Source organism: Cetorhinus maximus, chromosome 12 (assembly GCF_964194155.1).
Source record: "Cetorhinus maximus chromosome 12, sCetMax3.hap1.1, whole genome shotgun sequence".
In the NCBI taxonomy this organism is placed as follows: Eukaryota; Metazoa; Chordata; class Chondrichthyes; order Lamniformes; family Cetorhinidae; genus Cetorhinus; species Cetorhinus maximus.
The window spans coordinates 77,488,801-77,512,140 of record NC_135890.1 but is presented as its reverse complement, the minus strand read 5'-3'; the positions used below and the strand labels follow the sequence as shown (position 1 = coordinate 77,512,140).

The window sequence follows — 23,340 nt, the reverse complement described above, 5'->3', positions numbered from 1 at the left end:
TGCTTTCCAGATCCTAACCACTCATGTCGCTGTGGGTTCTTTTGTCAATGACCTTAATTCCTGACCCTTCAGCCAATGGGAACAGATTCTTTCTATCTGCTGTCTAGATCTCTCATGATTTTGACAGCTCAATCAAATCTCCTCTCGAACTTCCATTCTCTAAGGACAATAGCCCCATCTACCCCAGTCTACCCCTGTAACTGAAGTCCCTCAGCCCCGGCACCATTCTCATAAATCTTTTTAACTTATTGTTCACAGGACGTGGGAGACACTGGCTAGGCCAGCATTTATTGCCCATACCTAACGTCTCATGCCCTTCTGTGCCTTCTTGAAAGCCTTCACATCCTGGCAAGAGTGCAGTATCCAGGATTGGACACAATAGTCTAGAGCAGTGGAAGCTGGGTCAATGGATATATTCAAGCCTGAGTTCAGCACATTTTTAATTGACAAGAGAGTCAATGGTTAAGGGGAAAGGGCAGGAAAATGGAATTTAGGCCAAGGTCAGATCAGCCATGAACTTACTGATGGCAGAGTAGGCTGGAGGGGCCGAATGGCCTACTCAGAGTCATAGGGGTCTACAGCACAGAAAAAGGCTCTTCGGCCCATCGAGTCTGTGCTGGTCAAACAAGTACCTAACTATTCTAATCCCATTTTCCAGCACTAGGTCCATAGCCTTATGTGCCATGGCATCGCAAGTGCACATCCAAATACTTTTTAAATGTTATGAAGGTTTCTGCTTCTACCACCCTTTCAGGCAGTGAGTTCCTGATTCCCACCACCCTCTGGGTGAAAAAATTCTCCCTCACATCCCCTCTAAACCTCCTGCCCCTTACCTTAAATCTATGCCCCCTGGTTATTGATCCCTCCACCATATCTACCCTATCTATACCCCTCATAATTTTATACACCTCAATCATGTCCCCCCTCAATCTCCTCTGCTCCAAGGAAAATAACTCCAGTCTATCCAATCTCTCCTCATAACTAAAACTCTCCAGCCCAGGCAACATCCTGGTAAATCTCCTCTGCACTCTCTCTAGTGCAATCACATCTTTCCTATAATGCAGATTCCAGAACTGCATGCAATACTCTAGCTAACTCCTTTCACCTGTTTCTTATATTCTTTTTTGAGCTAGGTCTCTGTTATTGCGAGGACACAATATTCCCATGTGGCTATTTGTGTGTGCAGCTCAACAACCCCATTTTCTACCTTCTTAGTGCAGAAGAAACTAATAGTGGACGCAATGGTGATGAAACTAGCACAGTACATTAATACACAGCAACAATTCAATTCTTATAATAATGTGATGTTTGTTACAAACAAACTGGGCTCATGTCTCAAATCAGAATATTTATTGATTGTCGGAAGAATGCCAGTAATACAAGCAACCCAAAGTACTCCATGGGAACAGGCCACCTCCTGTAAGGTTCACTGTTATCATGAGAGTACAAGAAATACAGGCTAATCTCGAGTGATTTGTGACATTGCATGACAGATGAGGAGTTGCCAGGCAATGTGGATTTAATTTACTTGACATTTCAGGAATTTATTTGACAGAGAAAGTCTGGCTGGCATAAAAACTGAAAATTGCTAAAAGCCAAGCAGTGCAACTGGCATAAATCATCCCACTCCATTTGGACAAGTGAATCAAGACCCCAGAGTCCTTCCAAATTTCTCATTTGGTAAAACAGCGACCCATTTGACAATGCCACATTCCCCCTCCCACCCTGAATTTAATGGATTAAGGTTGCACAGTCACTAACAAATAGGTCAGAGATGGAGACTCCCTGAAGTGGGACGGGTTCAAACACAAACGTGCTAAGGGAGGGGAGAAAATAAGCAAAAAAGGGTGTAGTGAGATGGCGAGTTTTCTTTTGCATCTCTTCCAATGACTCAATGGATTAAACACCTTGTTCAATACAATGCTGAAGCAGGGAGGATCGCAGACTTATCCCCCATCTGTGCTGAATTAGCTGATCTCACGTTGTCACAATCCATGGAGAGAGGGAAAAGACTGACTGGGGGCTACTGTTCTCATTTGCTGACCCATGACCACCTTTGAAGCCTGTAGGGACGGAATGAAGACACGGCATCCCACCTGAATTAGGGGTGGGGGTGCCTGCAGAATTCAGCAGGCAGCATTTGAATGAGGACAGAATCAGGCCTTGCAGTAACTGTAGGGTTGGGGCAGGTGAAGACAAGATCAGGCTTGACTGTCACAACAGCTTAGACTTATACATAAAGAGTGGTCCCTTAGGACTGGTGGGGAGGAAGAACTAAAGATTAATTTCCACAAGTTAGGTAAGACTCAATGTGGCTGAAGAAACTCTATTGCGACTTGAGTATTGCTGAAAAAAGACAAAGAACATATGTACACATTGCACCTGTTCCAGCTAAACAAAATAGGCGACAGCCATTCTCTGGTTCATTCCCCAGGGCAATGCCTTGACCAGAGTCAACCTGCCTGGTTTGAATTTAAGAAAGCTTGGTAGTTAACTGTCAATCATCAGTTATTTTCCATGGATCGCCTCTAACAATCAGTCCACTTGCTAACCAATCTCATCTCATGAAGTATAAATTGTTATCCCCTTAACATTTGGTATTCTTGCGAAATGTTCTGATGAGTGCAAGACGAAAAGTGACGACAACATCTTTTTCCAGCAATACTCAAGTCCTGTACTACCAAATGACTATTTCTATTGTGACTTTCAGTGACTAGGAGAGTTAGAGGAGTGCTAAGGAATGTAATTGCATGGCTGGAGAGTGCCAAGTTGAGACTGTTGAAGTACATCATGGCACTATACCAAGGACTACACCCATTTCGCTGAACCCACCTATCCCTGCAGCCATTAGTTGCATCCTCACAACACCAGGAACAGAATGGAGATCCCATAACTCTAATAGGGAAATCTGACCATTGCCATATACCATGAGTGTGTAAAGTGAGTACTCTTTAGTGCAGCACTCAAGTCATTACAATTCTAGTGGATGCACAGATGTAAATAAACAGAAAATTCCAGCCAGTTCTCCATTACATTACAATTCACACACTTTTGTTTTTTGTTCCCTTAATAATCGTGAATGTTTTTTTACTGAATTTCTCAATCTACTCAGAGCTTGTTAGCAGGGTTCCCAGGATGTAGCTTTAACATGCTGAGAATGTCACCATGAAGTCTATGTGGGGAGGGAAGGACGGAGGGAGGAGGGGGTTGGAGGGGTGAGTTTGGGTGGTAGTGGGGGGCCTCCCGTGACTCCTTGACACAAAAAGTCTGTGAAACAACAGAGGACTCTGACCAGAGGGTGAAGAAACACATAAACTAATGAAATGGAGTTAGACATGCTGCTGTAAGAGGACTGGGTTCATGGTCGGGGACTAGCTTTTAGTGCCACTTTAGTGTGAGGAATCGGGAGGAGAGGCACTTTGTCTGGGTTTAGATTACAGATTTCCCTTTTCTAATCAGGAAGTGAAACAAGTTCTTGATTGCTGAAGGGGGCTCCGGAAGTTACCATTCGATTCAATCTTCCTGAGCACATCCGGAACAATAACTGGTGAGTGGCCAGTGATCGCTGAAGGAAATTGAGCTTCCTGCTTGGATGAGAGTGGATTGTTGCTTTGAGAGATCATATGGGCTTGTAGAGCAGAGTGGTAACATACTTCTTCTTGTAGCGATGCGTGGCACTCAGCACCATAACACCATCCTGTGAACAATTAAAAATACTCTAAGTACAGAAGTCGAACTCTGTCACTGGACAATTAAAAAGGAAGGGTTTGGACATCGTGGCACTAGGTTACATCGCCTCTGGCATTGGACCGTGCATCAGCGTGGATGTGAACTGAATTGTCTCCTTTCTCAGACAGGTGAAAAGTGCTCAGTGTTAAGCTTCATTCAGCAACTATGACTTCAAAATAAAATCTGAGATGCACACATAGGGTACAGAATCGAATAGGAAGCACGAAAGGGGGAGTTGGGGTACAGGATGGGGGATGGAAAGGGGAAGATGTGTGAGAGGAGGAGGATTGTGTTGCATCGAACACGGGAACAAGGCTTGTGAAAGCTGCAGCGAGCTACATAATGGGTGGGTGGAGGAGGAAGAGAAAAAGTCCTGCATTTATATAGTCACTTTTATATCTGTGGGAAGACCTGAAATACTTCACAGATAAACTACTTTTGAAATGTAGTTGTAGATGGAATACAGGCAAATCTAGTAGTCAACATGATTGCAGCAAAATCTCACAAACAGCAATGAGATAAATAAGCAACTCATCTGTTTGGGTGGTTTTGCTTGAGGGATAATGTATTGGACAGGACACTTGGGGTGTTTCCTGCTTTTCTTCAAAATGTGAAAATGTGCCATAGAAACTTTTATGTTCACCTGAACAGGCAGACAAGGCCTCAGTTTATTGTCGCATCCAAAAAGTCCAACAGTGCAGCAAAGAACATCAGGTTTGAAACTAAAGGCCTGCGGTTGGGGCTTGAATCCCTGATCTTCTGAGTCAGAGGCCAGAGTTCCACATTAAATAACACTTAAGAGCAAAAAGCATGTGAGGGTGCGACGCATAATGAGAGGTGTACAAACTGAAGGAGAGGATGGATGAAATACAGAATGCGAGAGGCAAAGTGTGTAAGGGAGAGTGCTATAGAATAGGATTGAATATAAAAAATGAGGGAGTCAATGGGGTTTTTCAAAATCTCCCACTTATTCCTTTAGCTTTCCAAAAGAATATGCCTTAGATCATTTGATAGAACACAAACGATGGATAACGAGTTAGTTCCCTAATCTAACCAGTGAAACTTGATTAGTTGGGTTTACCCCTCAGCGTTCACTGGAATACTGCAGTGAATAATAGTCAAGTTATCAAGGGACCAGTAAGACATAACTGGAGTCTTCATGCTTTAGAGATTTAGTCCAACAAGTCTGGTTTTTCATTTTGTTTGCATTATTTGAATTGTAAGATTATTGGGAGTAAAACATGTTTTTATTTGAACCTTACTGTGAGATTCATATTTGAAAAATAGACATTTTGAAGTATTTCTGTTCACTCTGGTGAGCTCATAACCGAATACCCCCACATCCTGTGCCCCCTAAAATCAAATTCTACCTAAAACACTGCAGAGAGACAGTGGGTTACAGAATGAAGGGAGGAATAGGAAGTGAATGAAGTGGAGGCTGGAAGTAAACAGACAGAAGTGAGAGAGGAGGTGTTAAGCAAATGGGGTGAAGAGTGAAAGGGTTAAATAGATGGTGCAATACTGACCTTAATGGACAGAGCATACAGATGGTTCAACATGACGTGGTTTGGTTCCGGCAGCAATGCAGGGTCACACTGTAATAGCAAAGAGAACAGGCTGAGAACCAGGCCTCCACTACAACACCATGGTCTCTAATCTTAGCCTCTCTAAGATGGTGACAGTAGGAAACGGGCTGGGTTACCAGTCTGCAGTGATTCACACCTTTCTGAGACACAGCAACTAACTTGGTCCAGCACGGGCAATCAGAACAGAGCATAGAGAATACAAGTCTACTTGGGTAGGTTCAAAAGATTCACTGGATTCTAGGCTGGTAACATCAGGGCGGACAGCTCGCGGGGAGGGAGGGAGGCCGGAGTGGACAGCTCGTGGGGAGGGAGGGAGGTTGGAGCGGACAGCTTGCGGGGAGGGACGGAGGTCGGAGCGGACAGCTCGTGGGGAGGGAGGGAGGTCGGAGCGGACAGCTCGCGGGGAGGGAGGGAGGTCGGAGCTGACAGCTCGCGGGGAGGGAGGGAGGTCGGAGCGGAGAGCTCGCGGGGAGGGATGGAGGTCGGAGTGGACAGCTCCCGGGGAGGGAGGGAGGTCGGAGCGGACAGCTCGCGGGGAGGGAGGGAGGTCGGAGCTGACAGCTCGCGGGGAGGGAGGGAGGTCGGAGCTGACAGCTCGCGGGGAGGGAGGGAGGTCGGAGCTGACAGCTCGCGGGGAGGGAGGGAGGTCGGAGCGGACAGCTTGAGGGGAGGGAGGGAGGTCGGAGCGGACAGCTCGCGGGGAGGGAGGGAGGTCGGAGCGGACAGCTCCCGGGGAGGGAGGGAGGTTGGAGCGGACAGCTCGCGGGGAGGGAGGGAGGTCGGAGCGGACAGCTCGTGGGGAGGGAGGGAGGTCGGAGCTGACAGCTCGCGGGGAGGGAGGGAGGTCGGAGCGGACAGCTCGTGGGGAGGGAGGGAGGTCGGAGCTGACAGCTCGAGGGGAGGGAGGGAGGTCGGAGCGGACAGCTCGTGGGGAGGGAGGGAGGTCGGAGCTGACAGCTCGAGGGGAGGGAGGGAGGTCGGAGCGGACAGCTCGTGGGGAGGGAGGGAGGTCGGAGCTGACAGCTCGCGGGGAGGGAGGGAGGTCGGAGCGGACAGCTCCCGGGGAGGGAGGGAGGTCGGAGCGGACAGCTCGAGGGGAGGGAGGGAGGTCGGAGCGGACAGCTCGAGGGGAGGGAGGTCGGAGCTGACAGCTCACGGGGAGGGAGGGAGGTCGGAGCGGACAGCTCGAGGGGAGGGAGGTCGGAGCTGACAGCTCACGGGGAGGGAGGGAGGTCGGAGCGGACAGCTCGAGGGGAGGGAGGTCGGAGCTGACAGCTCACGGGGAGGGAGGGAGGTCGGAGCGGACAGCTCGCGGAGAGGGAGGTCGGAGCTGACAGCTCACGGGGAGGGAGGGAGGTCGGAGCAGACAGCTCTTGGGGGGGTGGGGGTGCTCAGAGCAGACAGCTCCTGGGGGAGGGGGCTGCTGGAGGGTGGTGTCAGACCGTACAGTTCCCGGTGGGTGGGGGCGGTCAGGGGTGACTGCTGCTAGAAGAGGGGCTGTGTGGAGGGTGGGGCCAGAGCAGACAGCTCCGAGGGGAGGGGGAGGATGGAGGGTGAAGTCAGAGCAGACATCTGCGTTGCCATTCTGGATGTGTCCGATGGGCCAGTTCTGTCCTCTAAGTTTTGATGATTTGGCAAGTGTACAATGATTGCTTCATAGTTTTTGCTGTGGGAGGGGATCCTATTGTGGGCCGTGCTAACTCAGCAATGGACAAAGCTGTTCCCCAATTAATGCAGAAAATGATGATGGCTGTGTTGAATGAAAAATGAAACTGAAATCCTGGGTTCTGCAAGCAGATGAAAGGACCCATTGGATAAAGGTTCCTCAAGTGAGATAATAGATGGATTCTGTGAATTTAATGGTTGGATGGGTCAGCTATTTGCTAAGTTACAATGGAATGATTCCAGAATGTCATTGAAGGGTTAGAAACTGAAGTATCTGCAAACATTAGAACACAGACTGCAGGAGTGTATTTGGCTCATATGTTCATACTCAATAAAGATAAACAGGCATAAGCTCATACACAGAGTGCCCAGCACATGTACATAGGTTCAGGCTCATTAAGTGGTGACACATGCACACAGTCTGAGACATCTAGTTTCTACAGACTGTACCTAGTGTATATACGTAGTATCATGTAACTGTGCACATGCAGACAACTTCAGACTTGAATACACAACGCTGGACACATGTACGGTGCCAGACAATGGGGGAAATGTAAGCCACTGACGGAAGCTGGGTAGGTTAAGATCATCCAGGATCTTACTGTCGATTCTAACCTGCTCTCCTGACCAGACAGTGAGGACACTCTTCCTACACAGCGATTACATTTTAAAAGTGATTCACTGGCTGTCAAGTACTTTGGGACAACCTGAGAATGTGAAAGGCATTCTATCTATATTCATAGTGCTCTCTAACATCTGCATGTTGGGTCTGAGTGGAGAAGCCACTGAAGTTTCCAGAGCAGAAGACCACCAGTCAGGAAGAAGAGGCCAAGACAGCCTCTCTCCTTTATCAGGAGGAAGAGTGCTCCTCTGCACCCCTCCTCCACAGGACTGGACGCAATCTGGAACCTGTCCCCCACAACCACCTTGTGTCCAAGGAATACCATGCAATCATCCATCTCTTCCCACTGATTTGGTGACCCGGGAGTTAAGATATCCTAGGCCTAATTTCTGGAGCAGGGAGTTTTAAGTCATCTCATTGCCTGGAGTTAAAATCAGGGCACCTGTATACAGCTTCTGGCTCATGCACATAGCATCCAGCGCACAGGCATGGGCTTGTGTGTTATACTCATTTACAGCTTACTCACAGCTCCTGCTTCCATTTGTCAGTCTGTTAACTAGGATATTCTGATAGAAAGCTGAGCCATCAGATGGTGTCCATTAAGCAAACCCAGCAACACTGAGCTAAAACTCATCTACAAATGCTCACTGCAAAGTATCATCAACTTTGACTGGTATCAAATATCAAATCACTGCAAATAAAAGAGCAGTGGTTTTTACTCACTGAAATGCCAGTGTCCTTGTTCAGAATGACCTGGAGCAGGTGTGGCGGCAGAATAGGAGGTGTTTTAATCCTCTCCTCAGGTTTGTACACATACGGATCCTGATGATAAGGGCCGGGGGGAGAGCTTGACAGATCTGAGGAAAGTTAATTGTCTCAATTACACCAGCATGGAGACGGATGAGATAAGCTGTGCATGGATCGAAAGTAGAAAGAAGAAACAAAGTGTACAGAGGGCTAGGGGAGGCAAATAGAACCACAATGAAGAATAGTGCACAAATAGGAGGATCAGCCAGGGGCAAATGCAAAACAGTCCAGGGTCATTTTGGTGTTCATGCATGTAAATGCACCGAGTATGGTAAATAAAATTGGCTAGCTGCAGGCACAAATCGCAACATAGGACTATGATATAATAGGAATTACAGAGATTTGATTCAAAGGTGGAGAGGATTGGGAACTTAATATTCCTGGCTACAAGGCATTCAGGAAAGATCGGGAAGGATAAAAGGAGGGGCAGCTGCAGTACTGACTAAAGAAACTATTATAGAACTGAAGAAGGATAATGTAGCTAAGGGCTTGAATTAAGGAAAAGCAAATTTCCAGGCCAAATCACAGAATCACAGTGTAATGATACTGGGGAACGTCAAATATCCAAATATAGACCGGGATAGTAATAATGTGAAGGGCAAGGAGGGGGAGTAATTCTTGAAATGTGTACAAGAGAACTTTCTTGATCAATGTGTTTCTTGCACAATGGGGAAGAAAACAAGGCTGGGAATGAAGTGGGGCAAGTGAAGCATGTTTCAGTAGGAAAACATCTTGGGAAATAGTGATCATAATATCAAATAGTTATGGAAAAGGGACAAGATACAATCAAGCATAAAAATGCTAACAGGAGGAGAGTTGTCTCAGTGAGTTGAAAAGGGATCTGACAGGTGAACTGAAATCAAAAACTGTTGTATAAAACAGTAATTGAACAATAGAGGGACTCCAAAGAGGAAATGGATTGTACAGAGTACAGAGTAGTACAGTGTAGAACATCTACAAGATGCACTGCAGCAACTCGCCAAGGCTTCTTCAACAGCACCTTCCAACCCCGTGACCTCTACTACCTAGAAGGACAAAGCAACAAGTTCCCCTTCAAGTCACACACTATCCTGACTTGGAACTATGGTTCCTTCACTGCCACCAGGTCAAAATCCTGGAACTCCCTCCCTCACAGTACTGTGGGTGTTTCTATACCAGATGGACTGCAGCGGTTCAAGAAGGCAGCTCACCACCACCTTTTCAAGGGCAATCAGGGATGGGCAACAAATGTTGGCCTTGCCAGCGATGCTCACATCCCAGAAATGAATAAAAGAAAATTAGTGGGAAAGGAAGGGCATGCAAAATTACAGATCCCTGGATGACTAAAGATATAGAGATTAAAAATGAAACAGATAAAGGAGGGTGATGACAATTGTAAACTTCATAATGCAAACTGAAAATAGAAAGCACAAAGGATATCTAAATGGGAATAAGAACATAAGAAATAGGAACAGGATTAGACCACTCGGCCCCTCGAGCCTGCTCTGCCGTTCAATAATGGTTGATCTTGTGTTTCGATTTCCACATCCCCATCTAACCCTGATAACCTTTGTTTCCCTTGCCTATCAAGAATCTACCAACCTTGCCTTAAAAATATTCAATGACCCTGCCTCCACCACCCTCTGAGGCAGAGAATTCCAAAGTTGCACAATCCTTAGGGAAAAAATTTCTCCTCATCTCTGTCCTAAAAGGGCGACCCCTAATTTTAAAACAGTGCCCCCTAGTTCTAGACTCACCCACAAGAGGAAACATCCTTTCGACATCAACCTTGTCAAGGCCGTTCAGGATCTTGTATACTTCAATCAAATCACCCCTCACTCTTCTAAACTCCAGTGGAAACAAGCCAAGTCTGTCCAACCTTTCCTCATAAGACAACCCGCTCATTCCAGGTATCAATCAAGCAAACTTCCTGTGAACTGCCTCCAATGCATTTACATCCTTCCATAAATAAGGAGACCAAAACTGCACACAGTATTTGAGGTGTGGTCTCACCAATGCCCTCTTTAACTCAAGCATGACATCCTTACTTTTATGTTTAATCCCGCTTGTAATAAAGTGTAGCATTCCATTAGCCTTCTTAACTACTTGCTGTACTTGCATACTAGAACACCTAGATCCCTCTGCACCTCAGTATTACGCAACTGTTCTCCATTTAAGTAATACTCTGCTTTTTTGTTCTTCCTGCCAAAGTGAACAACTTCACATTTTCCCACATTAAACTCCATTTGCCAGATCTTTTCCCACTCACTCAACCTATCTATATCCATCTGCAACTTCCTCATGTCCTCTTCACAACACACGTTCCTACCTATTTTTGTGTCATCTGCAAATTTAGCTACCATGTCTTCACTCCCCTCATGAGTCATTATGTAAATCGTAAAAAATTGAGGCTCCAGTGCAGACCCCTGTGGGACTCCAGTCGTCACATCCTGCCAGTCCGAAAAAGACCCATTTATGCATATTCTCTGCTTTCTGCCAGCCATCCAATCTTCTATCCATGCTAACATGTTACCCACTACACCATGCGCTTTTATTTTCCGGAATAATCTTTTGATGTGACACCTTATCAAATGCCTTCTGGACATCTAAGTACAGTACGTCCACAGGCTCCCCTTTATCCACCGCGTATGTTACTCCTTCAAAAAGCTCCAATAAATTGGCTAAACACGATTTTCCTTTCACAAAACCATGCTGACTCTTCCTGAATGCCTTGAGCTCTTCTAAATGCCCAGCTATAACCTCCTTAAAGATCGATTCTAATAACTTCCCCATGACAGACGTCAAGCTAACTGGCCTATAGTTTCCTGCCTCCCTCCCTTCTTCAATAGAGAGGTTATATTTGCTACTTTCCAGTCTGATGGAACCTTTCCAGAATCTAGTAAATTTTGGAAAATTAACACCAGCGCATCAACTACCTCATTAGCCACCTCTTTTAAGACCCTAGGATGTAGTCCACTGGGACCCAGAGGCTTCCCAGCCTGCAGCTCCATCAATTTGCTCAGTACCATTTCCCTAGTGATTTCAGTTTCACCAAGTTCCTTTCTCCCATTCACCTCCTGATTTGCAGCTATTACTGGAATGTTTTCTGTATCCTCTATAGTGAACACAGAAGCAAAATATTTGTCAATTTCTTCTGCCATTTCCTTATTATCTACTATTAATTCCCCACTGTCACTCTCTAGGGGACCAACAGTCACTTTACTTACTCTTTTCCTTTTTAAATACCTGTAGAAACTCTTGCTATCCAATTTTACATTTCTAGCTAGCTTCCTCTCATACTCTAATTTCTTTCTCCTGATTAACCTTGTGGTCATTCTTTATATTCTGTCCAATCATCTGACCTGCCAGAATAAGAGATGCAAAGAGAGAACATGAGAATAGGTTAGCAACTAATGTAAAAGGGAATGCAGAAATGTTTTGTAAACATATAAACAATAAAATTATAGTACAAAAGGAAGAATGGGGTTGATTGGTTAGGGATAGATTTTCTTGTGGAGAGAGAAGACATGGCTGAGGTATTAAATGAGTAATTTGCTGCTGTCTTCATTCAAGCAGTGGATGCTGTCAATGTGTCAGTAAAGCAGGAGGCAATTGCAATATTAGATAGGATAAAAAAGGAGGCACTTAAAATATTGGTAGGCCTTGACAGTCTGGACTGGATAAATTCTAGCTGACTGAGGAAATGCAGACTCTGGCCACAATCTTCCAATCCTCCTTGGACATAGGGGTGATGCTAGAGGGCTGAAGGATTGCAAATTGTACAAAAAGGGAGAGGGATAAACCCAGCAATTGTAGGCTATACCCAATACTCAGGGACAAAATTAGTTGGCATTTGGAAAATTATGGGCTAATACATGAAAGAACTATTACAAAGCTTATAGCACCTATACATTCCTTCAAAGTACAAAAACCCCAAAAAACTCAGTCAACCATGGCTGACAAAGGAAGTTAAAGATTTTATAAAATTAAAAGTAAAGGCTTCTAAAGTTGCCAGAAGTAGGAGTAAACCTGAGGATTGGGAGATTTTTGGAATACAGCAAAGGAAGATTTGGATGTGGGGGCCAAATATGATATTTCTAAGTTTGTGGAAGATACAAAGCTAGGCAGGAATGTGTGTTGTGAGGAAGATGTAAAGCGGCTACAGGGGGATTTGGACAGACTTAGTGAGTGGGCAAGAATATGGCAAATGGATTGTAATGTGGAAAAATGTGAGGTTATCTATTTTGGTAGAAGGAACAGATGTGCAGAATATTTCCTAAATGGTAAGAGATTAGAAAGTGTAGATGTACAAAGGGATCTGGGTGTCCTTGTCCGTAAGTTACTGAAAGCTAACATGCAGGTGCAGCAGGCAATTAGGAAGGCTAATGGAATGTTAGCCTTTGTCGCAAGAGGATTTGAGTACAGGAGTAGTGAAGTCTTTCTTCAATTGTATAGAAGCTTGGTTAGACCGCACCTGGAATACTGTATACAGTTTTGGTCCCCTTACCTCAGAAAGGATATTATTGCCAGAGAGGGAGTGCAATGAAGGTTCACCAGACTTGTTCTGGGGATAGTGGGGCTGTCTTATGAAGAGAGATTGGGGAAACTGGGCATGTATTCTCTAGAGTTCCAAAGAATGAGAGGTGGTTTCATTGAAACCTACAAAATACTTAAATGAACAGACAGGGTAGATGCAGGTAAGATGTTTCCCCTGGTTGGGGAATCTAGAACCAGGGAACACAATTTTGAAATAAGGAGGAAGCCATTTAGGACCGAGATGAGGAGAAATTTCTTTACTCAGAGGGTTGTGAATCTTTGGAATTCTCTACCCCAGAGAGCCATGGAAGCTCAGTCATTGCATATGTTTAAAGCAGAGATTGATAGATTTCTGATTAACGATAAATTTCTGATTAATAATAACATAAAGGGTTATGGGAATAGTGTGGGTAAAAGGCATTGAAGTGTTCAATCAGCCATGATCGTATTGAATGGCGGAGCAGGCTCGAAGGGCTGAAAGGCCTGCTCCTGTTCCTGTGTTCCTAAAGCTAACACAGATTTGTTAAAGGTAAATCTTGTTCGACTAACTTGATTGAGGTAATGAAGAGGGTTGATATCAGAGACTAATGCGGTTGATGTGCACACGGACTTTCAAAAGGTGTTTGACAAAGTACTACATCATAGACTTGTTAGTAATATTAAAGAAAATGGTATTAAAGAGATAGTGACAGTGGGATACAAAATTGCCCAAACTGTAGAAAGGAGTGGTGAACAGTTGCTTTACAGATCAGGTGTAGTACCTGGGGGTTATTAGGCCACTGCTTTTGATGTATATTAATGCCCTGGACTTGTGCATACAGGCTATAATTTCAAGTTTACAGATTACACAAGAATAGTTAACGGTGTGAAGGATGGTAACAGGACTTCAGGAAGACATAAACAGACTGGTGAATTGGGCAGACAAATGGCAGATGAAATTTAACGGAGAGAAGTATGAAGTAATTCATTTTGGTAGGAAGAATGAGGAGAGGTAACATGAAGTAAATGGGACAATTTTGAAGTGTGCGCATGCACAAAGACACCTGAGACTGTACGTACACAAATCTTTGAAGGTGACAGAAGGCTCCTAATAAAGCCAAATGGGATTCATGGCTTTATTAAGAGAGGCATAGAGTACACAAGCTAGGAAGTTATGTTAAACCTTGATAAAACACTGGTTAGGCCTCAACTGAAATAGTGTGTTCAATTCTGGGCACCACACACCTTATGAACCTTGGAGAGCATGCAGAGAGACTTGCTGGAATGCTACAGGAGATGGGGAACATCAGTTAAGTGGAGAGTCTGGAGAAGCTGGGGCTGTTCTCCTTAGGAGACAGGTTAAGAGGAGATTTGATAAAGGTTTCAAAATCATGAAAGGTTTTGATAGAATAAAGGAGGAGAAATTATTTCTAGTGGCAGAAGGGTTGGCAACCAGAGGACATAAATTTAAGATGATTGGCAAAATAACTAGAGTCAACTTGAAAAAATTAATTTATTTTAGATGGTGAATTGTGGTGTTCTGGAATGCATCGTCTGAAAGGGGTAGTGGAGGCAGATTCAGTAGTAACATTCAAAAGAGAACTGGCTAAATAGTTAGTGGAAAAATAATTACAAGGCGATGGGGAAAGAGGAGGGGAGTTGAATTAATTGGGTGGTTCTACCAAAGAGCTAGCACAAACACGATTGGCCAAATAGCCTCCATCTGTGCTGCATCATTTTCGATCATATTCGAAGACTCTTTCTGTTATCATTAGCATTTTGCCCATTGCACTTGTGACCCACCTGACACATCTGAGCATTTCTGTGAATCCACCATCAATGCATCAAACACTTCAAAATCAGTCTGAGTCACCCGGATAACATTATTGATGGTACCAAGCTGGCTGGTGGTAACAGGCTGTGGAAAAGACAGCACAGTCAGAAATCGCAGCTATAAAGCACTTCAATGTTACAACTTCCTGACAGCAGAGGACTTTGACACCATCATCGTGCTCGTGTGTGTTCCACATGTAGGAATCACATTATGGCCCAGTTCCAAGGCCACCACCATTTACTGGCGACCTACCCATTTTAACATACAAACCATGCAGGCTGTTTTCCATGGCCAACCTCTCTCTAGACATACTAATTGCAAGGGCAGTAAGTTCCTGCTTTGGGAATGAGGTCTGTGGTTTATCTGTGATGAAGCAAATCAAAAGGACTCAGCACAGCAATGGTTTTCTATTCATCTGTTCCAGCCTTTAGGGCCACTGGATACACTTGGGAATCTCTCCACATTAGAAAAAAAAAAATCAAGGCTGCCAACATGAAGTACTTCTACAATTCTCCATCAGGACAGCCCCTCCCCCAATGTCATAAACAGGGCCTATCAGAGCCTCAACTCTATAATGTGGTTAAGACAAAGGGCACCACCATAATCGATTCTATCAAACAGAACACCTACAATATGCGTTGTTTTGTTGCACAACTAAGTAAGAAACATCACATTGCAGCAGGTCAACACCATCTCATACCTCTGATGTATCATGGGTCCACTGACCATCCACAAAGAACTTATACTGATGCTCACCCTCTGGGAGGTCCAGAATTGCCACGAAGTTATTGTGGCTGCAGAAAAAGAGAGGGAGAGAAGAAAGTAAACCCATGAAATTGAAATATCCCTTAGTCCGTGGTCAGTATGTAATGTCCCCTGTGCAGTGAACTAGGCAGAAAATAGCATAGGACACACACCTGTGTACCAACTGTTTAAAATGTTTCTATGGTTAACTCTGGGATTGAGCATGACTGGATTGTCAGGAATTTGTCATGTCCTCTGGCTCATCCACTAGCTGGGATGCACCATGAACAAAAGACCTTCTCTCCCTGGTTGCAGTGTGGAATGCTCCAAGTGCAACTGGTGACATATTCCAGGGGTTTCAGTAGGGGTTTCTCCAGTAGACTGGTGGAACCCCTGGTTGAGTAGGAGACTGATGAATCCTTTAGAAAACTGGAGTAAACAGCACTGTACATCGGTTCTCAAGGGTTTCCACCACTTTACCATCAAAGTTATGTGGGGGGGAGTGAGACATGGAAATTCTCACCCATGGTGCATCCATTGTATGGTTCCACAGCTTTCTCAGTGCTGCTCATTTGTACAGGTGTTTTTGAAGTGAGAGGGACCAGCACAAAAGCCACAAACCATCATTTTTAAACCCCAGGTATAATGCACCTTGGTTTCCATGGACTCTAAAGCTAAATGTTACCGCCTGCTCAACAAGAATCCCCAAAGACATATTAGTGAACCCGATGAGTTTTTATAACAATCTGGTAGTTTCATGGTCGTCATTACTGAGACTAGCTTTTCATACCTGATTTATCTAATTAATTGAATTTAAATTCACCTCATTGTTGTTGGTGTGATTTGAACTCCTGTCTCAGAGCATTAGTCCAGGCCTCTGGAGTATGTGCCTCAATGTACACTACCCAATGGAATATATCCCGTACCTATCACTGCATACATTCCTATGAAACATATTCTTGTCTGTTACTGTGTCTGCTATCCAATGATATATACCTCAGTTTACATTACTGTGTATACTAAACAATGAAATTTTCCTGTGTACAACTATCTATGCAAACCAATTAAATATACCCACATCGGTAACTGTGAACTTTACCCAATTCTTATGTCTCAGTACACATCACTATGCCTTCTAAACAACATAAACCCATGTGTCCCACTATGTATATGAACCAATATTTGTCACTGCACACTAATACAATATACCTGTGTCATTATCTAAATTATCCAACAAAATATATCCAGTGTCTGTCACTGTGTTCATTAAGCAGTACAATATACCCATGTCTCTTATTATTTAAGCTAATGAAATATATCCATGGATCATGTATACTTGTGTATACAATGAAATATACTCCAGTACCTCAGGAATTGCCTTACTGCATAGTTATACAGTGTGTAAACACCGCACGTGAACACCACGTGCCATTCGCCCCAAGCTTATTGTAAGCAATGTGCTGGTTTTCAATAGCGTGTTTAAAATCCCCTGCTGAAATTTCCAATCCTGAATCTAAGGTCCTTTTGTACAAAATGTACATTACCTGCCTTAAATTGCCATCATCATCTAGTCCCTTGTCGTCATCACAGACAAGTCCAAGCTGATAATGAGAAATTCAGAGAAGGTTACAAAAACACCTACCTTCTGGTAAGTGGGATTTTGTTGGTCCACCCATTGAAGGACCCAGAGATGAAAACTTCCTTCCCACCCCCTTTCCACCGAAACACTGTTGGACGAGCCTGTTTGGAAATTTTGTCAGAAACTTCCAAGTCCTGCTGCCAGGCAAAGTACTCCTTCTCCAGTGGGGCCTTCAAAACAGAAGACAATGGTGAAACTTAATTCAGTCACTGGCTTTTTTAATGCTAATCTCTCCCGTTAATTTTATAGATCAATTTATTTAAGATTAGAAAAACTAATTAAAAAACACAAAGTCATTCATTACAACCTTTCAGGGAAAAATCCAAGTCCCCAAGAGATCACCAAGTTTTTTCAAAGAGGGCTGAGCCACACAATGGGAAGGTCCCAGATTCGAGCTTCACTGTTAGCCGATAACAGTCTGAGTGGCAGTAACAGTGAAACAATTGGTTTTAGCTTCAAGCTTTAAGTGAGGGATAAATCAGACAAGATTTCTGCTGTCAGCCATTACTCACTGCACCCTGTTCAAAGTACATACATGCTGACTCTAGACATGCTGTCCCCCCGCAGTTCAGTAGCCTGCTGACACTCACTATCTAGACTCATAAGCAAATAATGACCCCTGAGACAAATCAGACATAGCAAATTGGAACCATACAAGCTTAGACAGCAGCGCAGATAGCAGCACCAGGAGTGGAAAAACATTAGAATCCTTTGTGGAGATACCATTACTTTGATTTCCTCAGCATGAAAGATGTCTGCATCCTCTGGACTGTCCATCAGAATTTTTGGCCGGTCATGTTCTTTGGTGTGAATAGCGCCGCCGGTGCTGTCCCTCCGAGGGGTCTTGTTAACCCCCTGGCGGTCCATCGCTGCACGCTCACTGCTTGTGTTGCCCATCTTTCCTTTCTCAGTGCATCAACAAATTTCGAACTGAGGCAAAATAAGAGCAAAGAGGTTATATATGTCATTTTCATCAAAGTTACAAGTTACTGTTGGGCAGGACTGGGACAGAAGAGGGGGCAAAGGGGCGGTGGGGAAGTGGGAGGGGAAGGTGATGGGGATGCAAAGGGAAGCGGTGGGGGGCATGAGAGGGAGGCGGTGGGGGGGCGCGAGGGAAGTGGTGGGGCAGCGAGAGGGAGGTGGTGGAGGGGCATGAGAGGGAGGCGGTGGGGCAGCAAGAGGGAGGTGGTGGGGGGGTGCGAGGGAAGTGGTGGGGCAGCGAGAGGGAGGCGGTGGGGCAGCAAGAGGGAGGTGGTGGGAAGCTGAGGGAGGAGGCAGGGGGTGAGAGGGAAGTGGTGGGGGGGTGAGAGGGAAGTGGTGGGGGGGGCAGAGGGAGGTGGTGGGGGGGTGCAAAGGGAGGTGGTGGGGTGGGGGGGCAGAGGGAGGGAAATGGAGAGAATCGTGTGTTTTGATGGAAGGTCACAGACCTGAAATGTTAATTCTGTTTCTCCACACCCTTCAAATTCCGCCCCAAGCCTCAACATGGTGAATGGGTGAACAACTAGAAGTAGGGGGTTACTTGCTGAGGCTCTGCCATCAGTGGTCAAAGTCTTGACTGAAGTATCATCTAGGGCATTAGGCGAGGTGGACAGGTTCAACAGGAACTCCGAAAACAGCTGCCTAACGTGGGCAGTGAAGACTTGGGCAACAGCGGGCTTTTCTGGCCGCTGACTGGGCGGATGACATGGTTAAAGTGGTAATGGCCAACCTGTGGCAACAGGAAGGCAGATATCCAGTACAACTGGAGAATGGCTTCCTCACTGCGAGGTGGAAAGGTGGGCCCTACCATCTTATTTATCCAAACAGCACTACAGACAATGGATGCAAAGCAGATCCCATACCAGCTTGGATGTCATCCAAGGTCAATGTTGCCTATTGACTAACCAGGATAAGTTCAGAAAACGTGCTACAGGAAGAAAAGGGAAAGCAACGTGATTATCAGTATTAATGGGCCAGGAATGTGATCACCTGCCATCAGTTCAACTTCATAAAAAGTTCGGAGTTAGAACATGAAATGTGTGTAGCATGCTTCATCTTGGCAAAGTGCGATTGCTTACGAGGGAAATGGAGAGAATTGGTATGGGCTGGCAGAAGTGCATTGGGAAGGTCAAGGTCACTTCACAACACAGGAAGGGCACTGCATAGTTTACTCTGGAGGAAACGTATGTGGCCTGAATGGCATAGCATTATGGATACACTAGTGTTTAGCTGGGCCCCTAATCAGATATGAACCAATCTGTGATAGAGTCATAGTTGTGCGCCTTAATGCAAAGCCACTTTGATTCAAGATTACAAACCTACATCGACTGCCGTGGAAGAAGATGCTGTGGATTTTTATCACAATGTGTTAAAGGTGATGAAACAAACTCCGAAGAAAGACATTTTATTAGTTTTGGGTGACTTCAATGCCAAGTTGGCGTATGGGTTATGGGTAGGATCCAGACGCGATTGGCCCATTTGGATTAGGAGAGACTAATGAAGCTGGAGAGCGCCTTTGGGATTTCTGAGAGGAACATGATTTGGTTGTGGTCAACACCTGGTCAAAGATGGTTGCATACCTGGACTTCTCCAAATGGACAAACTAAAAACTGTTTTCCTGTGTGTAGCAAAGGAAATGGTGGGATTTGTACAGCCTGTGAGATGGAAAGAATTGGTGTCCGATGAGACATCTTCCCTGATTAAAGCCAAGAGCGAGGCAATGGGGAAAAAGGATGTAGATTGTTACAATAGTTTAAAGACAGAAATTCAAAGAACGCTGTGAGTGGATAAGGAAAACAGCTAAATGATGTGTGATGTATTAGAAGCAGAGAATCAGCAAGGCAATTAACAGAAACCTTTCCAAACAGTTCGATCAATTCCACAAAAGTTTCAAGCCCACCTGTATTGCATTGTCAACTTCTGGCAAGAATGAAAAGGAAGTGAAGAAAATTGCTGCATGGTGGCGCAAATATTGTGAGTACCTTTACAAGGATGACAGGGAGTCTGAATTTAAAGACCAAGTTGAACGTGAGTCTCCTTCACTTTGAGTTAAGGTATGGCAAGCCGTTCATCAGACAGGCCAGCCGTGAGGCCACGAGCTCGGACAATATACTGGCAGAATTAGTTAAGATGAGAGGAGAATCGGTAGTGGATAGGATGTATAGAATACGTTTGCAACTGAGGGGTTGGTCGGAGGACTGGATTGATTCTACTTTTATTACTCTTCTGAAGAAAGATGACCTGAAACAGTGCTCAAATTATAGAACAATTGCATTGATCTCCCACGGTAGTAAAATCTCGCTAAGGATAATCTTGAACTGATCCACAAAAGAGAGTAAGATTGCTGATGAACAAGCTGCATTTCGATGTGGAAGAACAAGGGATCAAGTCACTAATCTTAGAATCATAATGCGCAAAGTCCAAGAACATCAGTAGCCAATATACATATTCTTCATTGATTTTGAAAAGGCATTCAATTCAGTCTCACACAGGAAACTCTAGTTGACAACTTTAGACATGGGATACCCACCACATTTAATTGACTTACTAGCCAAGCTTTATCGTAAGCAATGAGCTAGGTCAGAGTTGCCAGCACTCTTTTAGAATGGTGCAGGGTCAAAAAGGGTGTTAGACAGCGGCGTGTCCTCTCATCAAATTTATTCAACATCCTAGCAGAAATGGTTATGATGGACACACTTGATGGATATAAAGATGGGATACTGATTGGCGAATGGAGAGTTCTGAATCTTCAATATGCTAATGACATTATTCTGCTCACTAACCCAGTGGTTGGTGTATTATCTTGATCAAGTTAACCAGAAATATGGTGTCCTGATCAATGTCGACAAGACAAAGGTGATGGGGATGGGCGGAAAAACCTGCAAGATTCTGATTAACAGAGTTCTGCTTGAATAAGTTGATACCTTCCACCATCTTTGGTCACTGAGCATGGAAGATGCAGAGCCTATCAAAGCAATTCAGGCTAGTCTTAACAAGGTCCTGGCATTGTGAACTCACTTAAAGGAGTATGGAATAGCCACAGGACTTCAATTATGATGAAAATTTATCTTCTGACAGCCCTTGTGTGGCCTGTGATAATGTCTGGCCCTGAAAGCTAGATCACTGAGACGAGTGACGAGGTTTGAACAAGAACATTCGAAATGAAAGGACTCAGGTAGATATTACGTGTGGCATGGACAGACAAATGAGTGGGTGGTTGAGAAAGCTGGTGTTAAGAGGAACTTGTTTGGGGCAGTGATATCAAGGAAGCTCAGATAGTTTGGACACATGATGCGAATCTGGTGAGGGAGGTATTTGGAAAACGTGCACAAGACCGACCCAAGATGGCATGGATGGATAATATTATAACGTGGACTGGCCTCTCTATGGGACAGTCAGAGAGGGCAGCGGAGAATAAAAATAAGTGGAGAAAGATTATTCATGGTGCAGCCAACCCGCCAAATGAGGGCAGATGGAAGGCAAGGCTCTCTCCTCAGATGGTGCCAGACCTGCTGAGTATTTCCAAAACTTTCTGTTTTTATTTCAGATTTGCAGCATCCGCAGTATTTTGCTTTTGTTTTCTGTGGATTGGATGAAGGGGAGTTTAACCCAGGGCCGGGAATGGCCGAGAGAAAGAGTCAATACCAGGGGCCTGAAGAGAAAGCCAGTGAAGCCGGGGACGGTGGAGGCTGCAGTTTCTTCCCTTTACACCTCAGGCAGCGGGAGACAGAGCCGCGTCTCAGCCCACCCGGGCCCGCTCAGCCCACCCGGGCCCGCTCAGCCCACCCCACCCGGGCCCGAAGGTCACTCACCCGTTTCCGCTCCGAGACTCTCCTCCTCCGGACAGTTTCCCCCCGGACACCGGCTTCTCCAGCCCACCAATCAGAATCAGCCAAAAGGTCCCTCCAAGTATGTCGTCCCCGGAACAACGAGACGTCAACATCCAGGTCCGGTCATTGGGTCTGTTACTGGAAAGATAATCAGACTGAGGTCTTATTACTCTAATGTTAATCAGATTGTGGGTCTGTTACTGGAAAGATAATCAGACTGAGGTCTTATTACTCTAATGTTAATCAGATTGTGGGTCTGTTATTGGAAAGATAATCAGACTGAGGGATTATTGCTCTAATGTTAATCAGATTGTGGGTCTGTTATTGGAAAGATAATCAGACTGAGGATTTATTACTGTAATGTTAAACAGATTGGGGGTCTGTTGGAAAGGTAATCAGACTGACGGTTTATTACTCTAATATTAATAAGATTGGGAATGTTACTGGAAAGATAATCAGATTGAGGGTTTATTACTCTAATGTTAATCAGATTGGGGTTTGTTGCTGGAAAGATAATCAGACTGAGAACTTATTGCTCTAATGTTAATCAGATTGGGGGTCTGTTACTGGAAAGATAAGTAGATTTATGGTTTATTACTCTAATGTTAATCAGATTGGAACAGTTACTGGAAAGATAATCAGATTGAGGGTTTATTACTCTGTTAATCAGATTGTGGGTCTGTTACTGGAAAAATAATCAGATTGAGGGTTTATTATTCTGTTAATCAGATTGTGGGTCTGTTACTGGAAAGATAATCATACTGAGGGTTTATTACTCTAATGTTAATCAGATTGGGCGTCTGTTACTGGAAAGATAATCAGACTGACAGTTTATTACTCTAATGTGAATCAGATTGGGACAGTTATTGGAAAGATAATCAAATTGAGGGAATATTACTCTAATGTTAATCAGATTGGGGGTCTGTTACTGGAAAGTAAATCAGACTGATGGTTTATTACTCTAATGTTAATCAGATTGGGACAGTTACTGGAAAGATAATCAGATTGAGGGTTTATTACTCTAATGTTAATCAGATTGTGGGTCTGTTACTGGAAAGATAATCAGACTGACGGTTTATTACTCTAATGTTAATCAGATTGGGACAGTTACTGGAAAGATAATCAGATTGAGGGTTTATTACTCTAATGTTAATCAGATTGTGGGTCTGTTACTGGAAAAATAATCAGACTGAGGGTTTATTACTCTAATGTTAATCAGATTGGGGGTCTGTTACTGGAAAGATAATCAGACTGAGGATTTATTACTCTAATGTTAATCAGATTGTGGGTCTGTTATTGGAAAGATAATCAGACTGAGGATTTATTACTGTAATGTTAATCAGATTGGGGGTCTGTTACTGGAAAGGTAATCAGACTGAGGGTTTATTATTCGAGTGATAATCAAACTGAGG

At 44.5% G+C, this 23,340-nt stretch overlaps 1 protein-coding gene across 3 annotated transcripts; it reads right to left on the bottom strand.

Moving 5' to 3' along the window:
• Positions 1 to 1,335: 1,335 nt before the first annotated feature.
• Positions 1,336 to 21,999, bottom strand: prkab1a (protein kinase, AMP-activated, beta 1 non-catalytic subunit, a). 3 transcript variants are annotated; one of them, XM_078553941.1, is made up of 8 exons: positions 21,911 to 21,999; positions 17,844 to 18,050; positions 17,124 to 17,290; positions 15,438 to 15,531; positions 14,707 to 14,821; positions 8,326 to 8,459; positions 5,256 to 5,324; positions 1,336 to 3,697 (listed from the first exon to the last, which is right to left on the bottom strand). In XM_078553941.1, exons 2-8 carry the CDS (start codon positions 18,015 to 18,017, stop codon positions 3,620 to 3,622), a joined length of 831 nt encoding a protein of 276 aa, XP_078410067.1. In that variant the 5' UTR covers positions 18,018 to 18,050; positions 21,911 to 21,999; the 3' UTR covers positions 1,336 to 3,619. The 3 variants fall into 3 exon arrangements, with proteins under 3 accessions (XP_078410067.1, XP_078410069.1, XP_078410068.1); XM_078553943.1 differs by having other exon boundaries at positions 17,850 to 18,050; XM_078553942.1 differs by lacking the exon at positions 21,911 to 21,999 and adding an exon at positions 18,548 to 18,661 and having other exon boundaries at positions 3,128 to 3,697.
• Positions 22,000 to 23,340: the final 1,341 nt, after the last annotated feature.